At 37.6% G+C, this 25,025-nt stretch overlaps 3 protein-coding genes, 1 long non-coding RNA gene and 1 pseudogene across 4 annotated transcripts; 3 read left to right on the forward strand and 2 right to left on the reverse strand.

Moving 5' to 3' along the window:
- Positions 1-608: 608 nt before the first annotated feature.
- Positions 609-5,055, reverse strand: LOC9324285 (cationic amino acid transporter 2, vacuolar). The gene is made up of 14 exons (XM_021034974.1): positions 4,547-5,055; positions 4,090-4,291; positions 3,907-3,991; positions 3,288-3,428; positions 3,076-3,194; positions 2,904-3,000; positions 2,606-2,778; positions 2,449-2,515; positions 2,129-2,287; positions 1,779-2,031; positions 1,585-1,693; positions 1,383-1,495; positions 1,216-1,291; positions 609-927 (listed from the first exon to the last, which is right to left on the reverse strand). Exons 1-14 carry the CDS (start codon positions 4,701-4,703, stop codon positions 771-773), a joined length of 1,908 nt encoding a protein of 635 aa, XP_020890633.1. The 5' UTR covers positions 4,704-5,055; the 3' UTR covers positions 609-770.
- LOC110230839 lies at positions 5,045-6,387 on the forward strand. Its single transcript, XR_002333983.1, has 2 exons — positions 5,045-5,348; positions 5,695-6,387. It is a non-coding gene; the product is annotated as an uncharacterized LOC110230839 (long non-coding RNA).
- Positions 6,388-8,682: 2,295 nt separating this feature from the next.
- LOC9324286 lies at positions 8,683-9,366 on the reverse strand (annotated as a pseudogene).
- Positions 9,367-19,380: 10,014 nt separating this feature from the next.
- Positions 19,381-20,517, forward strand: LOC110230886. Its single transcript, XM_021035106.1, has 2 exons — positions 19,381-19,814; positions 20,070-20,517. Exons 1-2 carry the CDS (start codon positions 19,381-19,383, stop codon positions 20,515-20,517), a joined length of 882 nt encoding a protein of 293 aa, XP_020890765.1.
- A 984-nt stretch (positions 20,518-21,501) lies between these two features.
- LOC110230887 lies at positions 21,502-23,879 on the forward strand. Its single transcript, XM_021035108.1, has 5 exons — positions 21,502-21,769; positions 22,196-22,684; positions 22,763-22,897; positions 22,982-23,109; positions 23,193-23,879. Exons 1-5 carry the CDS (start codon positions 21,502-21,504, stop codon positions 23,877-23,879), a joined length of 1,707 nt encoding a protein of 568 aa, XP_020890767.1.
- The last annotated feature ends 1,146 nt before the right edge of the window (positions 23,880-25,025 follow it).

Raw genomic sequence — 25,025 nt, forward strand, 5'->3', positions numbered from 1 at the left:
CTTGATTCAGAGGTCTATGGTTAGACTTGAATTATGGAAGCATATTTGCTTAGATTCAGATGTTCATGATGAACTTGAATGTTGGAAGCACTTGGCTTAAAACAAAAATAAAAAGAAGAAGCTCTTGGCTTAGATTCAGGAACGGAGCCGATCGTTAGATCATTGTGGCTCTGATACCATGTAAAGATTGATGAGAGATAGAGATTGGAAGAATTGTTTATTGACTCTCATAATAATAAAGGTTATGATACATATGTTTATATAGAGAGGAGAATGATAAACCTAATTAACCTAGTTTCCTAATATACACAAATACATAAATGAGATAATTATTAGAAATATATTCAAAGATATTCTAGATTATTCTATATCCTTCTATAATAATTTATTTATAAACCAGTTTAGTTTATTTTAAAATCCGTAAAACCAAATTAGAAACGAAACTATTTTTGTGAAACAAAAGCTAACCCAAAATTCATTAAAAACTCTATACATGTACTAAATTTGATATAAATCATAGTATTTATTTTAATATATCAAAGTACTCATTGATTCTTGAAAAGTGTCAAGTGTTTTTTTTTTGCTTGTTTTATGTTTTTCTTTCTGAGTGTATGAGTCTTTGACTAGGAATTGATGATGATATATATTATTTACAAAACCCGTGGACAAATCTTTTGCTCACAATAAGATTATGCCACTCTTGTTTCATCAAGATAAAGATAATACAGATTGTGTTACATATATAACAAAAGAGATGCTGCATTCTCAGACTATGCCAAAGAACCTTCATGTTCGCGATATATCTCCTCCGCATGAGCTGTAGTTACGTAAACTGCATCGGCAAGCGAGCTGTTTTTTCGGCCATAGAAAACATACACAATCACTCCAATCAGCAGCCACACCGATACACGAGCCCATGTCGCAGATCTGTCATGTTAGCCAGTCAAGAGATTAGAGGAACCAGTTGAGAAAAAACACCAACTATCACCAAAAGACACAGATCCACAAAAACTTTTGCTCTCTTCTCCTATCTACACCAACAAATTTGTTCATCCTAAAACTATACAAGCTTTAAGAACTCGGCTTTTAAACCTAAATGGTTAAGGTTAAGGTTAAACAGCGTCTTGAAGTTAGATTCCATTATAAAAATAGATGTAGAAACAAGCGAAAATAAACGGTAAATGAAAGTCGCGAGTGAGTGAAAGAGATGCTAACCCAAGGTTAACCAAAAGGTACATGTTGATGAGAATGCATATGATAGGTAGGAGGGGAACAAACGGGCACATGTAACCTATTCAAAAGGAATTTCAACAAAGTATTATAACACACAACATTAGACATATAAGGGTTTTATTGTACGGTAACAATTTACATAGCATTACCTCCAGAATGTCCAAAAGTGTGTCTCGCATCATCCTGATCTATGGAACTCAGAGCAATCAAACCAACAAGGAGGAGACATCCACCAACACCACACAGCGGATATCGAATAAGCCTGTTAACCATTTTATAAAGTATTTAGATGATAAGCAATAAAAGTTTTGAGAAAAAAGCAATGCCTAAAATAGAAAATGATGAATTAACCCTGGGAAGCTCAGGTTTGATGCCGAATAACTTAAAAGGAAGGCCCCAACACATGTGAACATAATGCTCCATCCAGCGACAATCCTTCTGTTTTCTTCGCTGAGAACCACTGCAAAATTATTGACAAATGTGAAGTTTGTGCTAAAACATTTAGTTTCTCCATAAAAATAGCTGAGCTTCTTGATGTAACTTACAACATCCTAGAGCTTCTTGATTCTTGATAAGCGGGACATCGACCAAAGCATCATTATTATCAATCAAAGGCTGGTGACTGCTATCGGAAGTGCCAACATGACCGGATGACGTTGTTTCACCACCTATAAAGGAAACAGAATCAACCCTCTCTTGAAGAGATGACGGAAGAGGTTGCTCATCTGGAGGAACGTATCTTAGTATCAACACTGATACTGCCACCATTGTAAATGCCAGAAGTGTCCCAACACTCACCTGCACCATCAGCAGCACTCAAAAACTTAATAACACGCCATATGGCAAAAAAGTTCCCCTAGACCAGGAATCAGAAAAAGTAAACATACTGTCTTACCATCCCTGCGAGCTGTGAAACATCCATAAAGAACGCTAATGTTGCAGCACACAACCCAGTTGCCACGGTTGCTTTAACCGGAACCTGTGTGCGTTTATTAATGTCTGAAAAAATTGAAGGCAGCAGACCATCCCTAGCCATTGCCATCAGAATTCGGGGCTGGAAAATGAAAATAGTTGTATTCAGTAACAAGTACACACCAATGAAAAACACATAATCTTTCTGGCATTTAATTGTAAATCACTGACTCGAGATTAAAACTTTTTGTCCTGTGTATCAGTATCTAACATTGACTCTTGATTTGTGTTGAGAAACTTTACCTGAGGGAGAAGGGCACCCATTAAAGCTGAGCAGAGTGCCATGACAGCTCCTAAAGTTATTAAGTATCTACATCAAATTTCCAAATGAAAACGATTAATCGCATAAACATGTCTAAGAAGATGAAACAGACTGCATCTTAAACGATCATATGCTTACACAGCCCATTGCATGTCATGACTAGCGAATGCAGAGGATATCGGGGTGTCAGGATCCATTGCATAGTAAGGAATTAAACCAACAATTACAATGGAGACCATCATGTAGAGAGAACAACATAGCAAGAGAGCAAGACCAATACCAATCGGTAAATCCCGTTGGGGATTTCTCACCTGCACATAGATGTGCATAGCATTTTCAGCACCTCTAAGTGTTTGAAAGGGTGCTTAAAAGCAAACTAATAGAAAGCCTCTAATGAACATAAACTTGCAAGAAGAGCAAGCATTCCAAAATTTACCTCCTCTGCGGTACTAGCAACCGAATCAAACCCAATGAATGCAAAAAAGACTGTAGCAGAACCAGCAAACATTCCATCTACTCCGAATGGAAAGAACCTAAAAAGACAAATGATTAATATTTAACGTATATTAAACTACGATGGCTCAAGTCCTAGTGAATGCTCATCTTACCCTGTTGGAAGGTCATAACCAGCCCAACCTGTCTTGAAGCCCAGATAACTGCCAGCTACTATGACAAATAACAAGACACACACATTGATTGCCGTAACAATTCCCTGAGCAAATGTGCTCTGCATAGAAGATATTTCCGTATATGAGAATACAATTCAAATGGAGTTGAAATTTATCCTGATGTCGGGATCAAAATCATATAAAGCTTGTACCTCCTTTATTCCCATGCACAAAAGGCCAGTTACAACGAATACAAGAATAGCAGCACATGGATCAACAACAACATCAAAGCCTGGGATTTGGTGGCGCGCTAAAATTGCAGGCAAACCATCTTCACCACCAAAAATCAGTGCCTGCAAATTTGTTTTCCACCCATAATGCTTTAGCGACACACAATTATTGATGCTAACAGAATATGAATGTGAAAAGAGATAGAATCGTCCTTATGTTTTTCTTTTTATAACATAAATCCAGCTATATAATAAAATCCATGAGAGAGGAAGCATTGATAGTCCCCACACGATATTCAAGCTATTTAATGCTCCCTAACTAATAGAACACATTGAACCAGATATCCCAAGCAAAAAGATTTAATAAATAGCTCATCGTCATGGTAAGCATGGAGCTTCCTAGACAGAATGATGAATTATCAAGAAAGGGCTTCATGACAAAAAAAACGACAAGATACGGATTTACAGAACCGTCCATGAACCAAATTATCAGTGCAAGCTATACTAAGGCAATCAGCAATGTCACACTAAACAGAGGAATCCAAGTAATTTGCATTTTGTAACTGGGGATCGATATAGTACAAGACAATAAGTTACAAACCAGATTTGGGGATATGCCACGGGCAACAGCTGACCCACCAATCGTATATTCCAGAATCAACGCCCAACCGATTATCCACGCAACACTTGATAACAAGAAAAAGACCCATAATTCAATAAGACTTAAAAGCTCCGGAATTTTCTTAGAGATAAACACAATAAGCAACTAGTAGTCATTGATTACCCTTCACCAACACAAATGTAGGAATAGTGATAGGCACTACCAGCTGAAGGACAACGACTAGAGAGTTCAGCATAACAAAACGCAGAAAGACCAGCAGCAATTCCAGCTATAAGAAAAGACAAAGCAAGAGAAGGTCCTGAATGCTCTCTCGCAACTGTTCCTACAAGAATATAAACTCCAGCTCCTATTGTTGCTCCAACACCTACATAACCATACAAAAGACAACAGTTTATATATTGATTCCACAATTATAATAAAAAAAACAAACTTTATCACCTAAATCCCCATGAATTGAGCACAAAAGAATCAAACTGTGAATAATATTAACAATAAAAAACCAAACTTTATCACCTGAATCCACATGAAATGAGCACACAAGAATCAAAAGGATCAAACTTTTGAGTGTTTATAAGAAACCCAGAATCACACAACATGAAAACCCTAGAAATGAGGTTACCAATTGCAACGAGATGAGGAACAGTGAGGGCTTTAGCAAGTTGGTGACCATGAGATTGGCCATTAGCAGAGTCGACTTGTTTCCTTCTAACCAAGCTTCTAACGTAACCCCATGAATGTCCACCTCCTTCCTTTTGCGTATCCACCAAAAAACCCATCAATCACACAAATTCTCGAATCAAAAACGATTCAAACAGAAGAAAAAGAAGAAAACTTTAAATCTGCCCGCCCGTCCCCTGTGACCAAAAATGATTTCTGGGTAGGTTTTGATCAATTTGGTGCAATTTTGACGCAACCCCGAGAACGGAGAAGCGGGCAGAGATTATCTTTTGTATAGTTTTTTCTTTTCTTCTTCTTTTGTTTGTTTTTGGATTAAAGAAGGTGTTTTTGATTGAGGAAGGAGGAAGGAGTTGTGTTTGCGTATGGAAGTAGAAAGATGAAAAAATGATTTAAAAATTAGGAAAGAAGAAAAAATTATGGTCGCGTGAGAAAACGAGCCACTGCTGACAAAACGTTATCCGAATTTGACCCATTCGAATTTAATTTCGACGTGTTTCTTGCCGTTTCGTCACCTTTCCAACTTTTCTTGGGCCAATCTTTTTGCCTTTTCCATTGCTTAAAAAGTTTACCGATTTGATAGATATCTAATGGTGATGTGGTGGTACCAAAAAAAAAGAATTGGAATGGGTCAGTTAAAATGTGTCTCCTTCTGGAACAGAGGCGGAGAAGTGTGGGAAGAGCTTCGTCTCGTCCCCGTGCGTCAGTGTTTCTTTGGTGGTTTGCAGTTACGGCTTATCTCGGTGGTCCTGCCTTAGTGATACTCTTGGTAGTTTGTGTTGTAGGTTCAGTTGGTACATTTGGCTTGCGTAGAGGTCTAGTACTGCTTGGTATAGATCTAGTAGTTTGTATTGAAGGGTTAGTTGGTGCTTTTGGCTTGGGCAGAGATTTTGTTAGGCTTGTTTTGGGTTCTAACTCTACGGCTTATTGTATGGCTTTGCTATGCTTTCCGGATTAGTGCTTTACTCGCTTTAAATCTCTGTTTTGGATTCCTAGTTCTTCTTCGCCGTTTGCTTCCTTTTGTTTGTGCGTGGTTTTTGGTGGGCTAGGTTCGTGTTTGGGATTTGTCATTCGGATGGTACATCGTTGCAGGTGCATCTACTAGCTCTTCTCTGAAGCCGTCTTCGGTTTTTGTGGTCGGGTTCATGGCGCAGCAGTGGTTTCGTTCACTAGTTCTTCTCTTGCGAGGTCGTGACCGGTTCATGTTTGTAGGTGGCATTGATTGGTTCGCTTTGTCCGCGTGTAAGAGTTGGTGCTCCTCTTTGACTTATCCCCTGCCGTTTTCAAGGGTTTCTCTTTGTGCCTAGTTTCGCTCGAGCTCATTTCCCTGATGGAGGTGGCATGATGGTGTTAGTTGCTGTGCTTATTTTTCGGATTGTCCATGCTTTCTGTTCTGTCGAGTTGTTGATGGTTGTGCCTTCGGATTCGTTCTTCTTCGGGTTCTCCGATTTGTTGGAGATTGTCTGTTTGGTTGGTTCTTCTTGAGGCTCATGTTTTTTGGTTTCAGCTCCGACGTCAACCGTTTCTTTGGAATTGTTTGCGGGTTATGATGGATTCGAGTTACAGATTTAGTTCTTAGGTTCCTTTTGGGCTTACCTTCTTGTACCTTTTTTATTATATTTTGCTTCCCTCTTTTGGGCTTAGTATTCCGGGGATATTTATGTTTTCCGCCGGCTTTGTTTCCGAAAGAGTTTCGACTCTTGTCGGCCTTGTGTTCCAAAACCGTATTCTACCTTGTAACTATATCTTGCATAATATAATGGAATCATTAAGACGAAAAAAAAATGTGTCTTAACGAAATGTTTAGCAATTTAAGAGAATATTACAGCTTGCATGTTATTTAATGTTTCTGAAAAGTAATTAATTCCGATATATAACAGCGGTATTTTAAAAATGTAATTATAATTTTTTATTAAATTATTATTAAAAACTTGTTTAGCACTTATGAGTATTTTTACAAAAAAATTTATCCAATTTAATTTTTTGCTTATATTATTATATCGACAAATCAATCAATATATGTTTTACTCTTTATCTATGATTTTGAAATGTTCTCCATATTTAATAAAATTTATACTAAACATAAAAAAAAAAAAAACTAAAATTAATATTAATGTGCACCAACACTATTTGTGAAATTAAAAAAAATTATAAACGACATTTAATTAGATGGTTGAATATTGAGGATATGGATTTATTTATATTAAAGTAGTTACTTAGCTACTTAGGAGTATACTTTCCAATTTATTTGTGCGTTTCACAAGAAAATATAGTAGTTACTTAGCTAAGGAAGCTAAGTAATGTTGATATTACCTCTTCTTACTTATGTTTTTTTATTGATAATCAGAAAGTGATCTAAATTCCTACCACTCAGACTAATTTTTTAAGGATGAGTCTAACCGTCGAATAGCATACTCACCGAATTTTCTTTTAGCTTTAAAGTATACCAATACTTCAATTGGCCAAATGAGAATAACTTCTTACACATGTTTACATGACAAATTTTGGTGGAATTTACTAACGATTTGATCTTTATTTTCTGGAGTAGTTTTGATTTCATGTGTCTTGCATTTTGCCTCTTAGATAAGAAGATGGACCATGGACTATACATGATTTAGAGATTATGCATGCGACATCCAAGCCTATGATTCAAGGATTTATTTTAAGAGGAAAATGTGACATCCTCCTCTAGATTATTCATGTTAGCTATGTTCGTTTGCCTTTCGCTGGTTTCACCAACCAAAAGTTGTTTGTTTGCTTGTCGTTTGTTCAATGACCAATCACAGCGACCGTTGCTAGCGACTAGCGATCGCAGTTTTCAGTCGTTAGAATTTTCCGCGATCATCATCAATCAGTCGCTGCGATTAGTTGCTGAATCTACCAACATGCAATCGAATAACATAGCGATAAACAAAAAAAAATAAATTAAATATAATCAAACTAAATCTAACTAAACTAAATTATATTCAAATAAATCAAATTAAATTTAATCTAAATGCAATTATGTTAAACAATGCTAAAATATATTAAGTATAATTATATTAAAATAAATCTAAATAAATTAAATAAAAGGAAACTATATCAAAATAAAATAAAGTAATTATAATCAAATTAAATTTGATAAAGTTAAGGGATACTCACAAAAATGCCCCTTTTTCAATACCCCTTTTAAAAAATGCTCCGTTTGGCTGTCCATTTTTAAAAATACCCTTTTTATGTACAAAATGACTAAATTACCCTTCTTATAATAAAAGATGTCACAAATATATAAGGAAAACATGAGAATGTGCACACATCAAAATTACAAATTTGGCGGGAAAATTTGTTTTGGCGGGAAAATTGCGGGATCACAAGTGTTTTGGCGGGAAAATTGCGGGATCACTTTTCCCGCCAAAAAATATTTTGTATTTTTTGGACCTAATTTTGTTTCAAATAAGGGTAAAATGGTCATTAAAAATTAAAAGAGGGCAAACTTAAAAATGGACTCTCAAAGGGGGCATTTTTGAAAAGGGGTATTCAAAAAGAGACATTTTTAACAATTTCTCTAAAATTAAAGTAGATAACTAAAAAAATATATTAATTATTTTTAGGAAAATATTGCATATTTGTTTTATTTTTATTTTAAAATTTAAATTGTCAAAAATTTATAATTTCAAAATTTAAAACATATAACGACTGCTCGCAGCAACAGTCAAACAAATAACACATTAACAATTGATAGCTATAGTCGCCAGTGACAAGCAAACGAACAGTACGTGCTCTCGCTGGATGAGACAAACGAACATGCCCAAAGGTATATCAATCAATCCCTCCACTCATATTTAAACCCTTAATTTTTTATGTAAAATTCAACCAAAAATGTTAATTAGATATTTCAAACGATTAACGATTCAGTAGCGATTTGCTTAATTATTCGAGTTTAAAAATATCAGAAAAATATATATTAAACTTAGTCATTTGCCGAAAGTTGAGCTTTGATTTATTTTATATTAAGTAAAGACTTGGATATTTGTGGCAAAAAAAATGTTACAACATTGAAATATAAATTCTGTAGATGAAAATAATTAAATAGTACATATTTTAAGCAGTTTTAGAGATAGAGACACAATGACTCCACAAGTCATCTCTTTTCTTTAAATATTGAGTTTCACGGCCAATTAAGCTTGGTCTGTCAGCAATATATTTAATGAGATTATCGTGACACACTTTTCCTTCTTGCACAAGATTGTGGCAACATGATTCATAGAGAGTTCCATTTCCAAAGACAACCTAGATTATATTCAATGCACACTTAGGAGTGATTTTAACAAGACAAGTGTCCCATAATGATTTTGCCTCGGCTTCTTCAACTGAAAATACAGGAACAAACGCACACACCAAAGCTACAACAATGAATAGCGTAGTAATATGGGAGCTAAGTTTAGCCATTTATGCTTATGTTTATAATTTACCAACGTATTCTTATTGTATATAATGAATCTAATGAATTATGCTTTCTATTTGTTATTCTAGACATGAAGCTATGTAGAGTATATATAGGTAATTGAATACTCCACGTAACTAGAATAACATAAACTAATAGTCATAACGTAATATATTAAATGAAAGTTTAACTTCTTGATTAATTAATAAAAAAAGAACGTAAAAATTTATCATTTCAATCAATTTTTGATTTTTAAGAACAAAATTAATGAAAGTAAGGATATCTTGTTCCACATAAAAAATTGGTGCTTAATCTATTTTTCAATCAGTATGTTAGGGTTCCCTCGGGTCCCATTTTTTCTTACGGTATATTGTATATTAACTGTTCGTTTTGTATGATTGTTATGGGTTCCATCGGTTGTAGTTCTTCTTACAGTATAGTGTTGGATAGTAATTCTGCGTTTTATGTGACATTTCCTTCGATGCCATTTTCTCGTAGGGTATAGTTTATTTATTACGTGCGCGTACTAAAACCTATCTCTTTTTCATAATTTTAGAATCACTCAAGCTTATTATTTGCTTCTTTTGTATGATGAGTGACAATTACCATTACTCAACCTCTAAAGGAAAATGAAGATGTCACCAAGTTTGAACAAGTAACAACATATGGTGCCATGAATCATCAAATCTTTTATATGTCCTCTAAAAGTTATGATTGTTGAGAATTTGCCTTCTTGTTTTATTAGTGAGCTTACACACTAGAGATTATGTTCTTGAGATAACCACAAGAAAAAGTATAAATATTATTTTAAGAGACACATCGCAATTTTACACCTGCAATGAAGTTATTTCTTTAAGTGATGATATATATACGAAAACACCATGGGGTTAAGTTTTAACTGCAGTTAGCGATTCCGTTACCATCGTTAACGGCCGTTAACGCGAAGGTCAGAATCTACCAAAATTAAAAAAACGAAGAATTTAAAAGACAACAATAATTAAACGAGGCCTTTTTATTCCAAATTTAATAACACGGGTATTAAACGGCCAAAAAAAATAAATGACGGTTTTTTCGGGTTTTTTCCCATTATTATAACTAACAAATAATTGATGAAAAAACCTGCACGTTGTGCTGGTATTAGCCTAGTACTGTTAATGACGAAAGCCGTCAACTACAAATTCGTTTCACTACTGTCTCATATAATAAATCTAACGGTTCCTAATTATTACAACTGGTTAATATAAATTTGTGACTTAACTTACATTGTAAAAGCAACAAACTTCGATACATGAAATTCCACTTGACTTTAGGTTCCAAAGCTCAAAATACTTTGAAGTAAGCAATGTCCAAACTAATATAGTAGAACCTAAATTAATATTCGATAAATTAATGAATACTATAAAATAATTATAAAGTTTCAAGTCAGGTCAGTGTAAAAATTAACAAAATTTGATTAAATAATATATATATATATATATATATATATAAGTCAATATACTATTGTATGTTTTTAATGTTTTTTTTTTAAATTATGTTTTTTGTTAGATCTCATCTCTAACTTTTATTGTATAAAAAAATTGTTATTTTGTATTTTTAAACTAATGTTGTAGTTAGGGATGTCAAAATGGTTTAAAACTGATGGATCAATCCAAACCAATCCAACTCATGGATCTAATGAGTTGGAAATTTGGATATTAATGGATTAATGGATTGAATGGTTTAATGAGTTTCATGAGTTGGATTGAAATGGTTTGGTTAAAATGGATTAATAGATTATCCATAACCAAACCAATAAAAATTAAATAATTGAATATCAAATATATAAACCAAATATAACCGAATTGAATAGTTAAACCGATTTTAGTAAACCGAAACAAACATAATTTTCTTAAATCGCTTAACCTTCAATCTCTCTCGGCGTCAAATCTCTCACTGTCGATCTCTCTCAATCTTATGGTTTCACCGGCAAATCCATCGACAACGTTAAACGACGAAGCCAACAACATAGTTCACCGGCAAAGCCACTGACACTCGAATCTCTCATCGCCACTCATGGAGTCTTTGGTCGTCGTTTTGGGACATCGTGTCGAACTGTCGATTGCATTAGTGTAACCGTGTTGTAATCGTAAACCTTTTTTTGTGATCAATTTATGAACCAATGATCATAGATACAAGTATTTCGATGTCATTGATAATGACAATTTCGACTACACTCTATGACGGAATTTCGCTATGGTGAGTGATGATCAAATTAGTTGATGATGTTGATGACGATGACGATGACGATGACGATGACGATGACGATGACGACGACGACGACGATGATGACGACGACGACGACGATGGCGACGATGACGATGACGACGACGACGACGACGACGATGACGACGACGACGATGACGATGACGGTGACGGTGATGGTGATGGTGATGGTGATGATGACGACGACGACGAAGATGACGACAACGATGATGATGGTGGTGAATTGATGACGATGGAGTGATGAAGATGATGATGGAATGATGATGATGATGGTGGTGGTAACATGATAGTTACTAATTATCAATTAATTAGGATTTGAATTATAAGAAAACTATGTTATGGATCAACTCATTAAATCCATTAATCCATTCATTTAAATGAGTTATGGGTTAATCCAAACCATTTTCTAAATGAATTGGATTGATTCATTAACCATTAAACACTAAATCAATATGGATATGGGTTGGTTTGGTTTGGTTTAACCAACTTGACACCCCTAGTTGTAGCATACTATATCAAATATGCCCTTTTTCTATGCCCTTAAAAAAAAAAACCCCACTCCTATTGTCTATTTAAAAAAAAAACTCTTTTTAATTATAAAATGACTAAATTACCTTTGTTGTGATAGCAGAGAATGAAAAAGTGAAATTTTCCAAGAAAAAATTTATGTCCAAAAAGTTTCCACAATTCCTTAAACAACTCTTGTAAATCCTTTCAAACCCTTATAAATCCTATAAAAACCCTTATAAAATGTTTTAAAAACTCTCGTAAACATTTTCAAACCCTTATAAAATCTTTTAAAAATCCTTGTGAATCCTTTAAAACCTTTTGTAATTTTTTTTTCACAAAGGTAAGTTTTATTAATAACATAACCCATGACAAGATACAAAAGCCAGAATGATTAAGAGGGCAAAGTTAAAAAATATCTTACAAGAGCCCAAGTACTAAAACTTTTAAATTAAACAAAGCCCAAAATGGCCCAAGAAGAAGACACAACATCAAAAGACGTGTCATCTCGATTTTTGTGATTTGTATCCGATTTATTCTATGGTTCACTGTGATGGACTAATGATGAGTAAGTGTGAAAAACGGAAATACGCCAATAAAGCATTTTAGAATGTCACTACTTATGATCTTCCACCGTTACATATCCGGGTATCCATGATGTTATGGCTTGTCCTACATTCAAAGAAAATAAGGGTGTTGGTTTATGAGATTCATATATCTTACTCCGGAGATTCATATCTAACCATTCCCTACCTTATTTTCCTTGAATCTCGAGATAAAAAAACTGATATTATCACTTATCTGAATTGTACAAATTTTGTTTCAAGGTATTATTTCAAGTTTACTTTTTATAAGCTCTGTGTTTTAGAATATCCTTGGGAATAATTATGTATTTCTCGAGAAACTATGACTTTCATCTTTATTTTATTTGTTTTGGATTTTGAATTCTTTTTAAGAACTAACTTGACGAAAATTAAAAGGCACAATCGTTGCCTAGAGAATTACGTTTTTCTTTCACTTTTAGGCGATTTTCTCAGATCTATATCTACGTTTAGTGTCTTTGGTTGATCTTGTTTAGCCATTACCAAAAAGGTGTGGCTAGACAATGGCGGATTCACTGCTTTCTTGTAGTATAATGGTGTCTACATAATACACTATTAATCTACAACATTGATTAAAATCAATAGAAATTAGACATGAATATATTGATTATTATTGTCATGTAATCTCCTTGTTTTTAAAAATGTCAAACTAATTTTGTTTCACCAATTAATAAACTTTTTTAAAAAATACTCGTCACCTTCTTCTAAGTTCTAAGTTCTAATAATGATTATATTTTCTCTCTATTCAATAAAATTTATTGGAAAGGTAAAATTAGAATTATCTTCCAACTTTTGCATCGAATATGTGCAACAATACTATTTGTAATACAAAAAACAATCCTATAAGGAAACTTAATTTACAATTGAGGAAATTGTAGGTACTAAAATAAGAGTGATTTTCTAATTTATCGATCTTCATTTCCTGGAGCAAAGTTAAGTACACATGTGTTGCGGTTTACCTTCTTCTATTACAAGATGGACCATAGATTTGACCACTTCGTTGTGGACAATACCTGATTTCTGAAAACATAAACGTGAAGAGAGAGGAGAGTTTAGTCCAGAGCTACTTACTTAACCAAGTAGATCAAACAAAGGATATTAAACATGTAACCTTGGGTTTTCGGATAAGATCTTTTTTTTTTGCATTAAAACCATGTTTTACAACTTAATGCAAACTTTTAGAAAAAAAAAAATCAACTGCTAACCACAAAATTTAAGATGGAGCTTGTCTTGAGCCAAACCAAGCTTGAAGACCACCCTCGTATTTGAAGCCCCCCCCCCCCCCCCCACAATGGTGCTCAAACGGTTTCTAACATTTTTGTCCATCAACTTGACTAGTTTTTCTATCGGTGTTGCTTGTTCACCATGCCTTCGAGCATTCCTTTCTCGCCATATTGAGTGAACTGCGTTTTGAAAAACATACCGCAGTATAAACATTGTTGTTTTGTGAGAGCTTCCGTCACAAGTGAGCTTGAGAATTTCCTTCCAATCCACCGAGAACTTGCCATGGAGTATCCCTTTTTCTAGTGCCTCCCATACCTTTCGCGAGGAAGGGCATATGAAGAAAAGTTTCGGATAAGATCTTTGAGAATGGAATGGAGGATTAACTGGAGTTCTTTGAACAAAACCGCGGTTTGAGCTGGTGCTGTTAGCTTTAACCATCCATCAATGGTGAATGATCGATCCACTCTGCAATGAAAGGTAAGGTTTTAAGGTAAATATCACATAGGACAAACCAAAGGCATTTCTGAAACAAAGACTTTGGCAAAGAGTCTTGAGACTTATAAGATCTTTCAGCTCAATGACTTGTTTTCAATGTTTGAAAAATGATTAAGTGTACCTAGTACCTGATGATGAACATTGACTGAGCCGCCAAAAACTAGAATGGAGAACAGAGAAACAACGGTTTCAAATCAAGATCTTCTTATCTTGACTTCTCTGATGCAAATCAAGATCACCTTATCTTGACTGCTCTGATACCAATTCAAATCAAGATCTTCTTATCTTGACTTCTCTGATGCAAATCAAGATCACCTTATCTTGACTGCTATGATGCCCAATTCAAATCAGGATCACCTTACCCTGACTTAGTCACTGAATGATTCAGAAAGTTATTCAGCAACACGAGAACAAGAGATTAAAGAACAACCTTTCTTTATTGATTTAGAAACTTCACAAAACTAAATCTCTCTCTTTTGTCCTCTCTGAGGTCTTATGGAACAATTATCCATAACCTCTCTTATATAGAACTTATCTACCCCTAAGTCTATATGAGTGTCTTTCTCTAGACTCCCATGAGATCTGTCTCGACTCCTCTTGAGTCTTGACTCTCATCTTCTGGTGTTGGAGCTCCTCTGGTAGCAGAGCTCCCCCAACTGTTCCGAACTCACCCCGAGCTATTCGAGCTCCCCAGGGCTATTCGAGCTCCCCGAGCTACACCAAGCTCCCCGAGCTTCTTAAGCTTTCTCTCAATCTCTATCTATTCTCCTTCACGAGCTCCCCCTTTGAGCTACTCGAGCTCTCCTCTGAGCTACACGAGCTCCCCACTGAGTTGTTCTTCTTGTTCTTCATAAGGCTCTTATTTATACTACAACCAAGCTTCTCCTAATCCCATTATGATAAGGAAATCTTCCAAACTTTATCCAACTTGACATTATTTGTATTTCCTTTCTTCTTTTTCCTTTCTTCTTTTTCTTTTCTAGGATATTCTAGAAAGAGAATACTTGCTCCTCAAGTAAGTTGGAATTATCCAACATTCTCCCCCTTAATTCCAACTTGAATTCCGGGAGGCTTGATCTCTTCATCTCCGATTAGATTCCTCACTCTTTGAACTTTATTCTCGCCAATGCCTTAGTAAGTGTGTCTGCCTTCTGTTCCACACCTAGAACATTTTCAACTTCAATCTTTGTTGAGATATGATCTCTTGCTCCTCCTCAGCTTTTGAGATCTTCAAATTTGACTCCATCTTAGTATCCACAAGTATTCCTTGAGCATATCCCTCTTGTTCTGCTCCTTGAATGACTTCGTGTACTACTTCCAGTATTACTTCAACGACAACTATTCCTTGAGCATATACCTCTTGTTCTGCTCCTTGAATGACTTTCTGTAATACTTCCTGTACTACTTCAACGACAAGTATTCCTTGAGCATGTACCTCTTGTTCTGCTCCTTGAATAACTTCCTGTAGTACTCTCTGTACTACTTCAACGACTAGTACAGAATACCCAAATACCATGACCATTACCTTCCTCGTAAGTGGATCATAGATTCTGTGTTTTTTAGAACCCAGCTTGGTTCCAAGATTGATCACACTTCTTGACTCCACATCTACCTTCTTTAGATGCAGTCCCGTGATCACACTTCTTGACTCAACATCTAACTTCTTTAGATATAGTCATGTGATCTCTGAATGACGTACGACTCCTCCCATTTATTATTCTGAATCTTGCCTAGAGACTCCATTCTCTTTGTGTAATCGATTTAACTCCATAAACTCTCCTCCTCTATCAGTGCGAAAGGTTTTGATAGACAAGCGGACTTGCTTCTCTACAAACTCTTTTAAACCTTTTGTACCGATCGAAAACTTCAATCGATATGTCAACAATGAACCACCTTTTCTTGTTGATTGATCCGATCTCCTCTTCACATGCTTTCCTTCATTGAAGCATGTCTTTTGTCTCTTTACAACATCTTGGCTCGTCTCTCACTTTCATCATAAGTTTTCTAGAACAATCTGGAAACTGTTTCATACTGCAGAACATAGTCTTCAAGGTACAGCGGCTGATTCACTAGTCGACCTGAACCTCTCAACTTTGGCACTCCTTGAACTACTTCACCAACCTCATCCTTGCGGTTTTCTTGCGTGATATCATCCATGACATCATCTTCTTCATGTCCTTCTCCAGCATCTTCTCCGTGAATTAGCTCCAAAACTTATATGCCCTAACCGAGCATGCAATGTCCTTGTAGATTCATTAGCAATTCATTCAGTCAGTCCTTCAGCGAGTCCTTCAACGACTCTTTCAGCAAGTCTTTCAGCACGTCCCTTAGCAAGTCCCTCAGCAAGTCTTTCAGCTTGCAGAAATGTTGGCTTGCTTATCTCCAAACAACTTGATGCTGACCAGCCTTGTCGCATCACTTTGGTTGTGATCACCGGTTTCTCCTCCTTGAGATTACAAGGTGGACCTTCCTTGCCACATGCCTCTGCCGGAACTGTCACCTCCAAAGCTTCCTCTACCATAACCAACTTAGTTATAGCTTTCTCTGTTATAACTTCTTCTTGTTATAACCGCCTCTGTTTCCTTCTCGAAACTTCCTGTAGCCTCCATGCTTAGGGTTTGAGGTCCTTGACCTTCACTTTGGGTTTCTTACCCAACACGTTCTTCATATTCCAGTAACCTCCCAACAATGTCTTCAAACCCCATCTGCTTTAGGTCAAGAACTTGCTCCAGGGATGCTAATATATAAATGAACTTGGTTCGTGGTTGTGGATTCTTACCTACCATACTTGCTTACGAGACACATACCACCGGTCTTGTCCAGAGTCTTCAAACTAAGCTCTGGCATACCACAGATCTTGTACAGAGTCTTCAAACTAAGCTCTGACCTTGTACATAGTCTTTGAACTAAACTCTGAGATACCACATGCCTCGTCCAGTGTCTTCAAACCAGAAGCTCTTATACCAATTCAAATCAAGATCTTCTTATCTTGACTTCTCTGATGCAAATCAAGATCACCTTATCTTGACTGCTCTGATACCAATTCAAATCAAGATCTTCTTATCTTGACTTGTCTTATGCAAATCAAGATCACCTTATCTTGACTGCTATGATGCCTAATTCGAATCAGGATCACCTTACCGTGACTTAATCACTAAATGATTCAGAAACACGAGAACAAGAGATTAAAGAACAACCTTTCTTTATTGATTTAGAAAATTCACAAAACTAAATCTCTCTCTTTTGTTCTCTCTGAGGTCTTATGGAACAACTATCCATAGCCTCTCTTATGTAGAACTTATCTACCCCTAAGTCTATATGAGTCTCTTTCTCTAGACTCCCATGAGATCTGTCTCGACTCCTCTTGAGTCTCGACTCTCATCTTCTGGTGCTGGAGCTCCTCTGGTAGCAGAGCTCCCCCGTACTGTTCTGAACTCACCCCGAGCTATTCGAGCTCCCCTTGGCTATTCGAGCTCCCCGAGCTACACCGAGCTCCCCGAGCTTCTTAAGCTTTCTCTCAAGCTCTATCTCTTCTCCTTCACGAGCTCCCCCTTTGGGCTACTCGAGCTCTTCTCTGAGCTACACGAGCTCTCTGCTGGGCTGTTCTTCTTGTTCTTCATAAGGCTCTTATTTATACTACAACCAAGCTTCTCCTAATTCTATTATGATAAGGAAATCTTCCAAACTTTATCCAACTTGACATTATTTGTATTTCCTTTCTTGAATTTCCTTTCTTCTTTTTCTTTTCTAGTATCTTCTAGAAAGAGATTACTTGCTCCTCAAGTAAGTTGGAGTTATCCAACACGGTTGAATCTTGTAGATATACAACTTTCTTTTTTTTGACCTAGAACAAAGAAAAGTTGAATATACTATATGTGATGATTAGCTATGTTTTACATATTTATACCATAATTTGCATTCTAGCACAATCAAATGCATTGATATAATAAAAAAGCTAATCTGAAATTCTGAGGCACATAAGTCAGAGAGATAAATACTAAACCCAAATGCTTTAAATGAAAAAGTTACCTTCTCAAGGAACACAATGCTTTGCAGTTTTTGTTTATAAAGGTTGAATCAATATGGCCTTCTCTTTTGCCATCATGCCATACTACCAAACGTTGTGTTTCTTTTGCTGGCTCCCTCTGCAATATTAGGACATAGTCCAGTGCATAATATAACCTGCACAAATTGGAAACTGAACTCAGGTATTATCCATAAAACTTGATAATATTAGAGCAAGGTTCTCTTCTATTATGGAAACAAGTTTTACGTCAATCTTCTTGCAGAATACAATCATGAAGTTTACCAGACTTGAAAATACAAAAACCAATTTATTTTGCCATTTTGCTTTTTAGATAATGGCATTGAACTTCTATTGCAACTGTGGAAGTCGGATTCACACACTCAAGTATTTTTATTAAGTGGGAAGATTATTCTTGAGGACAAAAAGTGAAGTGAAAACTATGTGTTATTATGTGAGTTGCTATAATATTTCTTGCTAGAAAGGAATTATCCCTTTACATGGCCCTTGCCCCTTATACTTATACTTACAAACGACATTTAATTCCTAATTAAATACATTTATTCCCTCTTAAATGTGTCTGTTTTAGTCTTTGAGTTTTAATGCTCAACCTTCAAATTTGAATTGATTCCGATCTTCGTGGGCTTCGCCTTTAAGCCCGTAAATCCGAAATGGACCATCCTTGGACTTCGAATCTGTTTCCACCTCGCGGCACGGCCACTTCGCCCGTATCCTTCCTCCCGACTTAGAGATCTCATGGGCCTTATTTCTTGTGGGCCTCCCTTCTGCCTACGTGGCAATCTTTGGTTGGTCCCAGACTATTGGTGCGGGATCCGACACCAACAATTAGCCCCCCAAGTCTTTCGAAGTGCCATTCCAATTCGGAGGACTTTTATGCTTTAATGACCAAAGATTGCGCTTGAGAATCCTCTGATTTCCCGCCAAGATCCCATTAGTCCTTTAATCTCGGCGCTATCCATATTTACCCGCGTGACATCTGTCACCATCATGACCGTATCTTAATTATTTACTATTAAAGCGGGAAAAACCTTTCCACTTCTCCCACGACTCCCAAGGCGGTTCCATTATTACCACTTAGCTTGCATGAGGTAACCTTCTTTTCATTCTTACTTTTATTCTTGTCCTTTCAGATTAAAAGTTCTCTCTGCTTTTCTCGTCAAGTTTCTTTGCTTCTTTCGCCAAATTTCTTTTCCTGAACCTTGAATTTTCCATCTTTCTCGATGAATTCTGACTCCGATAGACCCGAGTCTCCGTCTTACGACGAAAGACGTTCTAGCATCGATGAGTGCACCCGCCCTAATGATATCACCGGTCCTCACTACAGATCCACCTGTACTATTCAATCCCTCCAGCGATTGAAAGAGCTTTGCCGAATTCCGCCTGAAATAATGGCGGAATCGAAGTTGGCTGATCCTACGGAGTCCCCGGAGGACCATCGTGACGGCTACTTTTGCGTATACAAGATCTACTTCAAGGGTTGCGGGTTAACCTTCCCTCTTCCTGAAGCCTTAGTCCGATACTTAGCAGCTCTTGAGATTGCTCTACCTCAATTAACCCCCAATCTTCTTCGAACCATCCTCGGGATTATAACCGTTGCGGCGGAGGCCAGATATATTATCGGAGTCCCCGAGCCGAACGAGCTTCTAAGCGTTAGAAGTTCGTCGAAGAAAACAGGGTACTTCTCAGCGTATCCGAACGTCAGTAGAAACATCATCTCGCACCTTCCGAACAAGGATGAAAACTGGCACCATCCTTGGTTCCTGATTAAGAAAACTCCTGCTTCGATTGGAAATCTTTCCGATGTACTCCCATTGAAGTGGTCTGCAAAGTCTGGTAGAAATTAGGTCATATATACCTTTTCCGGTTGTTTTATTTATCTTTACTGACTAAACTCGTTGTTTCACTTTGCAACTTTCATCGCTCCGACTCTCCCATCTGAAGAATTCATCGGATTCTTCAAAATAATCCTCGAAGGGGAGACCTTTTGGAACTCTTTCACCCTCGATCGGTTCATAGAAGCCAATCGAAAATTCAGGATGAGCCCTCCCAATCAACTTCATCGTCTTCCGCCTCCTCCCTCAACTCAAGGAATGTCAGCTTGGGCCCTCACTGCCCAGCGCAAGATGCTCTCCAAGCCGATAACTAAGGCTTGCGAGGAGAACAAAGCGTTCCTTGCGACCGCCATTGACAAAAAAGACTACAGTAGGACCTTGCTGGTTGACGATGGTAGCGCCGAAGGAACCAGATCCGTTACTGCTTTCAGATTGACACCTCATCGTGAACGTCGTGATGATCGTTCTCCTCGGAGGGCCCGATCTCCTCATCGTGACTCTCCTCGTCCCCCCCTGTGGATGTAGGATTCACACTCGATTGTCTTTAAGTATATTTATGGAGAAAAACTCTAAAATCAACAAATGAAAATATGGAATTGAAAAGGGAAATAACCAAGAAACTAAGTAAAGCGAATGAACTTTAGAAAGAATAAAATAGTAAAAAGCCTTGCAAAATTGTAAAAAAAAAAGTATGTTGTAGTGCTTGATCGTAAGAGGAAAAAGTTGTTCTCCTTCAAACACATGCGTTTGAGGTTTTTTTTATAGAGAAAACATGATCAATGCGGTCATTTACTGCTCATAATTGCATTGATCCGCATTAATCATGTAGGTTACAATTTGACAGAAACGGCTTGAATTTGAACTATCTTGGGCTTCGCGTGGATCTTCCGAACTCTTTCTTGTTGACTCCGAACTCCTGCGTCTTGACGCTACCGCGAACCTCGAACAATATTCTCCTCACTTCGGTCTTCCTTTATGCGAATTGTATGTTGAATAAGAGCGAACTCCATACTGGTAAAGATCGAGCTCTTTAATAAACTAAATCAAACTTCCGACAGATCGAGCTCGATTTTCGCAATGAAACATCTAGAAATCCAAGAGGATTATTATGTAATAATGACGTGGACAGATCCAAGTGGATCCTACCAAAGATGTGTGGGATCCGACCCCAACATTTAGTCCCCCAAGTCTTGCGAGCTGAGTGCTCGGCTTGGAAGACTTAAGTAAACTGTAATTAATGACTCGAGATCTTTAACATTCCAGAATTATTCCATGTTTTTCGCTATTACGCTGATCTCGGATAATCAGATGATTTGATTTCCCTGACAACCGTCATCATTAATTTCTTAATTTTATATTAATACCACGGGGAAAACCGTCCCACTTCCCAATATTCTCGAGGCGGTTTTTCGCTAAATAAGGTTAAATGGAACGACAGCTTTTACAGCAGCGTACATTTACCCCTAAAGCTTTTACCGAACCAGAAAGAGAGAAACCTCTTAGTAAAAGATGTCTTTCCCAGCCGTCTATGTTTCGGAAAACGAAGATGACAGTCAAGGAATCCCTGTTCCCAGAGGGGATGAAGTCTTCACCCAAAGGGGAGACAAATTTGGTCCGCATTTCAGGTCTCAGTCGACCTCTGCTTCTCTTGGCGCTCTTCGCCGCCTTTGTAACATCCCCCAGGAAATTGAATTCTCTCTTCCTAGACCCAACGAGTCTCCAGAAGTGGTGCGAGAGGGTTACTGTTGTGCGTACGAAGTATATTTCAAAGGTTGTGGTTTGTTTTTTCCCGTTCCGGAAGTTCTTCTTTTATACCTCCTCCACCTAGGGATTGCCTTTCCCCAAATGGCTCCCAACTTTCTTCGATATGTTCTGAGTACCCTGACCGTTTCGGCAGACGCAGGGTTTTCCCTCTGCACCAGCGAACTCTTAGGGCTATTTCGAGCCCGTGAATCCGCAGCAGTGGGTATTTTTTCTATAAACCCTATCCTTGACCGTAACTTGATCGACGGAATGCCCTCGAATGATGGGCCTTGGAGGAAATACTGGTTCTTTTTCCGAGTCAATCCTTATTCCGTTTAAGTTCTTTCCGGTCTTCTTCTCGCCAATTGGTCGGCTAAACTTGGTTAAAAATCCAACCTTTACTACTTTCTACTGTATTAAGCAAAAGAGATGGAATTCTTAACCCAATACTTTGTTTCAGGGAACCAGACGATCCCCCACCCAACCGTTGACTTCTTGTCCTTCTTTCGAATCGTTTCCGAGGGTGAAACAAATTGGAATTCCCTCACCCTTCAACGCATTCATAAAGCGGGGCTTGCCATTAAAGACGGTCAGACTCACCCCCTCAATCCTCCTCCAGAGGAGAATGACGTCTCGAGCCTGAATGCCCGAGATAAAAGAAAGATGCATGTTGAAATCAAGGCTCTTAAGGATCAGCTATCCGAAATCGGGAGAAAGAAACGGATAGCTGCAATCTCCATGGTTGGTAACTTCCACAGGAAGACCCTCTTAGTTGATGATGGTTCATTAGAAGCAGCCTTGTCAGCCGCGGTGGATACTCATGGAGCCGAGATCCTTAACGAACCTCCAGTTGCCACCGCAATTTGCCCTTCCGAACCAGGGTGTGAGGGAGAAATAACCTCCTCTCCTTGTACAAAGAGGAAGGCTCCAGATTCTGATAATCTATCAAGCGAGTGACTTAAAACCGTGAGATTAAGTTCTCCGCCACGAGTCTCTAGCCCTCTACGTTCTGTTTCTCCCTCTTCAGAACCTTTAAACTCCGAGCTCCCTCTTCCGGGAGACAGAGTTATTTCAGAGGAAACAGATGAGTCGAGACCTGAGGCTCCTCTATCTCAAGGACTGAGTGTTAGGACTCAAAATCCTTTACCCGCTTCGATTTCAGGTAAGTTTTTACTTAGAAAACGAACATTAGCAAAACTTGCCACGGATTGCATCTATTAATATGCTATTCTCCTCTGCTTCGTAGGTGGAGAAGAGATTGGAGACATCTTCCGAAGTTTCCAAACCAGGGAAGGGGCATCCCTTCCTCCTTTTTCGGTTTGGAGGCCGGAAATCCGTCAGATGTTTACCAATCGAGCTCGCTACCTATCCCAGGTTCAGATCTTTTAGATTATGACAATCTCCCTTCCTTAGGTAAAAGCTTTTTGTCTAAACAACATGTTTTTTTTACTCCGAAGGCGTTTATGGAGACTAATGGAATGATCTTCCATTATGAGAACCTTCTTCATCAAGCGAAGAGAGAGACCGCAAAGGCTAAGAAGGAGGTTGATGATCTCAGATTAGCCAAGCAATCCGAGCGACTTGAGCGGGAAAAAGCACTCGAGTTATCTTTTGAAAATATGAAGAAAACTCTAGCAGCTAACGAGCAACGCATCAGAATTGCGAATGCTGAAAGATATTCTGCGAGGTCTAATGCTTCTCGCTTGGAGGCTGAGCTAGAGGAGAATACGGCTTTGTTCGAAGAAGCAAATCAAGAGATCGAGCTTTTAACTAGGAACAGGGCTCGCGATATCGCTGAAGCCGAACATAATGCTCGAGAAGAGATGAGGGGATTCGGTAGGCAACTTATTCAATCTGTTACGAAGTTCATCAAGGACGAAGAGGTCTGGACTAAACTTCTAACAGATCGAGCCGAACTGAAGAGCAATCTAGACCTGATTAAGGAACTAGAGGCTGGGAGAGTTTCGTTCGAGAACGAGAGGAGCGAAGTTGCTGCCGAACTCGCTATGGTTGAGTCCGAGTTATCCTCGGCTTCCCGTCCTGCTCTCGATCTGAAACAATTTTCTTTGGTATTTGGAGACTCCCCATCTCAATTCGAGGTAGGTGAAGGTTCTCGGCCACATGAGGGTTCTCCAGAGGTGTAGGAACGCTCTTTTTTTTTTTTTTAAAGAATTGTTTTGTTGAGTCCATGAGGATTATTCCGTTTGACGGAAATATTTTGTTCAATCAGTGTGACCGAACACAACCATGCACATGCTCTGGCATATGATTTTTTTTATAGCAAAAACGTTTGGACAAGATTCTAGGTTTGCAAGTCCTAGTCCGCCAAAGAGGTTTTATGAATTGTGAGAGATGAGCTGATCAGGCTCACTTGCCTTTTTTAAAGAAAAAATCTTAATAACTATTTTTCCTCGGTCTCTCGAAGGCGAGGATGGGATTTATATCGAGGGATAAGATTTATAATTCATGAGAATTTTGTCATAAATACGACCAGGCAATGATTTCGATCGTTGCCCATGATGGCTTCGGAATCGTTGGGCCGTGTTTTAATTGGATCTGAAGTCTGCTCCAATAGAAACTTAACAAGCTTCTTTTTTTGCTTAACGAAAGCTAACTCCTCGAATCTCAATATCGGGATTTGTAGAATATGAACACCATAATTTCGATTTTTTTTTTTTTTTTTTTTTGTTTTGTAATCCGTTAAATTCAATAAAATTCTCGAACTCAAAAGGAACTCAAAACTCTGTTCTCTAGTATTATTCAAAAAAGAAAGGTGCATTATATGGAAGAAAATTCATGCTATCATACAAGTTCAGATAGGATAGAAATACAAATTACGTCAGATACTCGAAGAATCCAAACACTTCAAATAAAAAGTCGAATAAAAAGAAAGAAAAGATAAAGAAAAAGAAGCTATGAAGCAAATATCGTATATAACTTCTCGTTTCCTAAAGATAGGAGTTTCGAGGATTTCCCGTGTTGGCGCTTTTCTGTGTCATGTGGACCTTTCAAACATCCTCAACGTGGACCTTCATAATACCAGTTCGGCCGGCAGTATCGGTAAGGGCATTTGTAGGCACATTTCATTGAACAAGAGTATAGAACAGCTGAATTTGAAGCAGTAGTAGCCTTAAGAAAGGAAGAGAAAATGCAACGCTTTTCACAAACTACACAAAAAGGTCTAGTCATACCAACATTGGCAACTAGTTCAGCTTTGCCGTATTTTTTCCCTGGCTTGAAGTAATACATGTCTCCAAGTACACAGTTGATATGGAGAGTGTTCCCACAAT

Source organism: Arabidopsis lyrata (genome assembly GCF_000004255.2).
Source record: "Arabidopsis lyrata subsp. lyrata unplaced genomic scaffold ARALYscaffold_2, whole genome shotgun sequence".
Lineage (NCBI taxonomy): Eukaryota > Viridiplantae > Streptophyta > Magnoliopsida > Brassicales > Brassicaceae > Arabidopsis > Arabidopsis lyrata.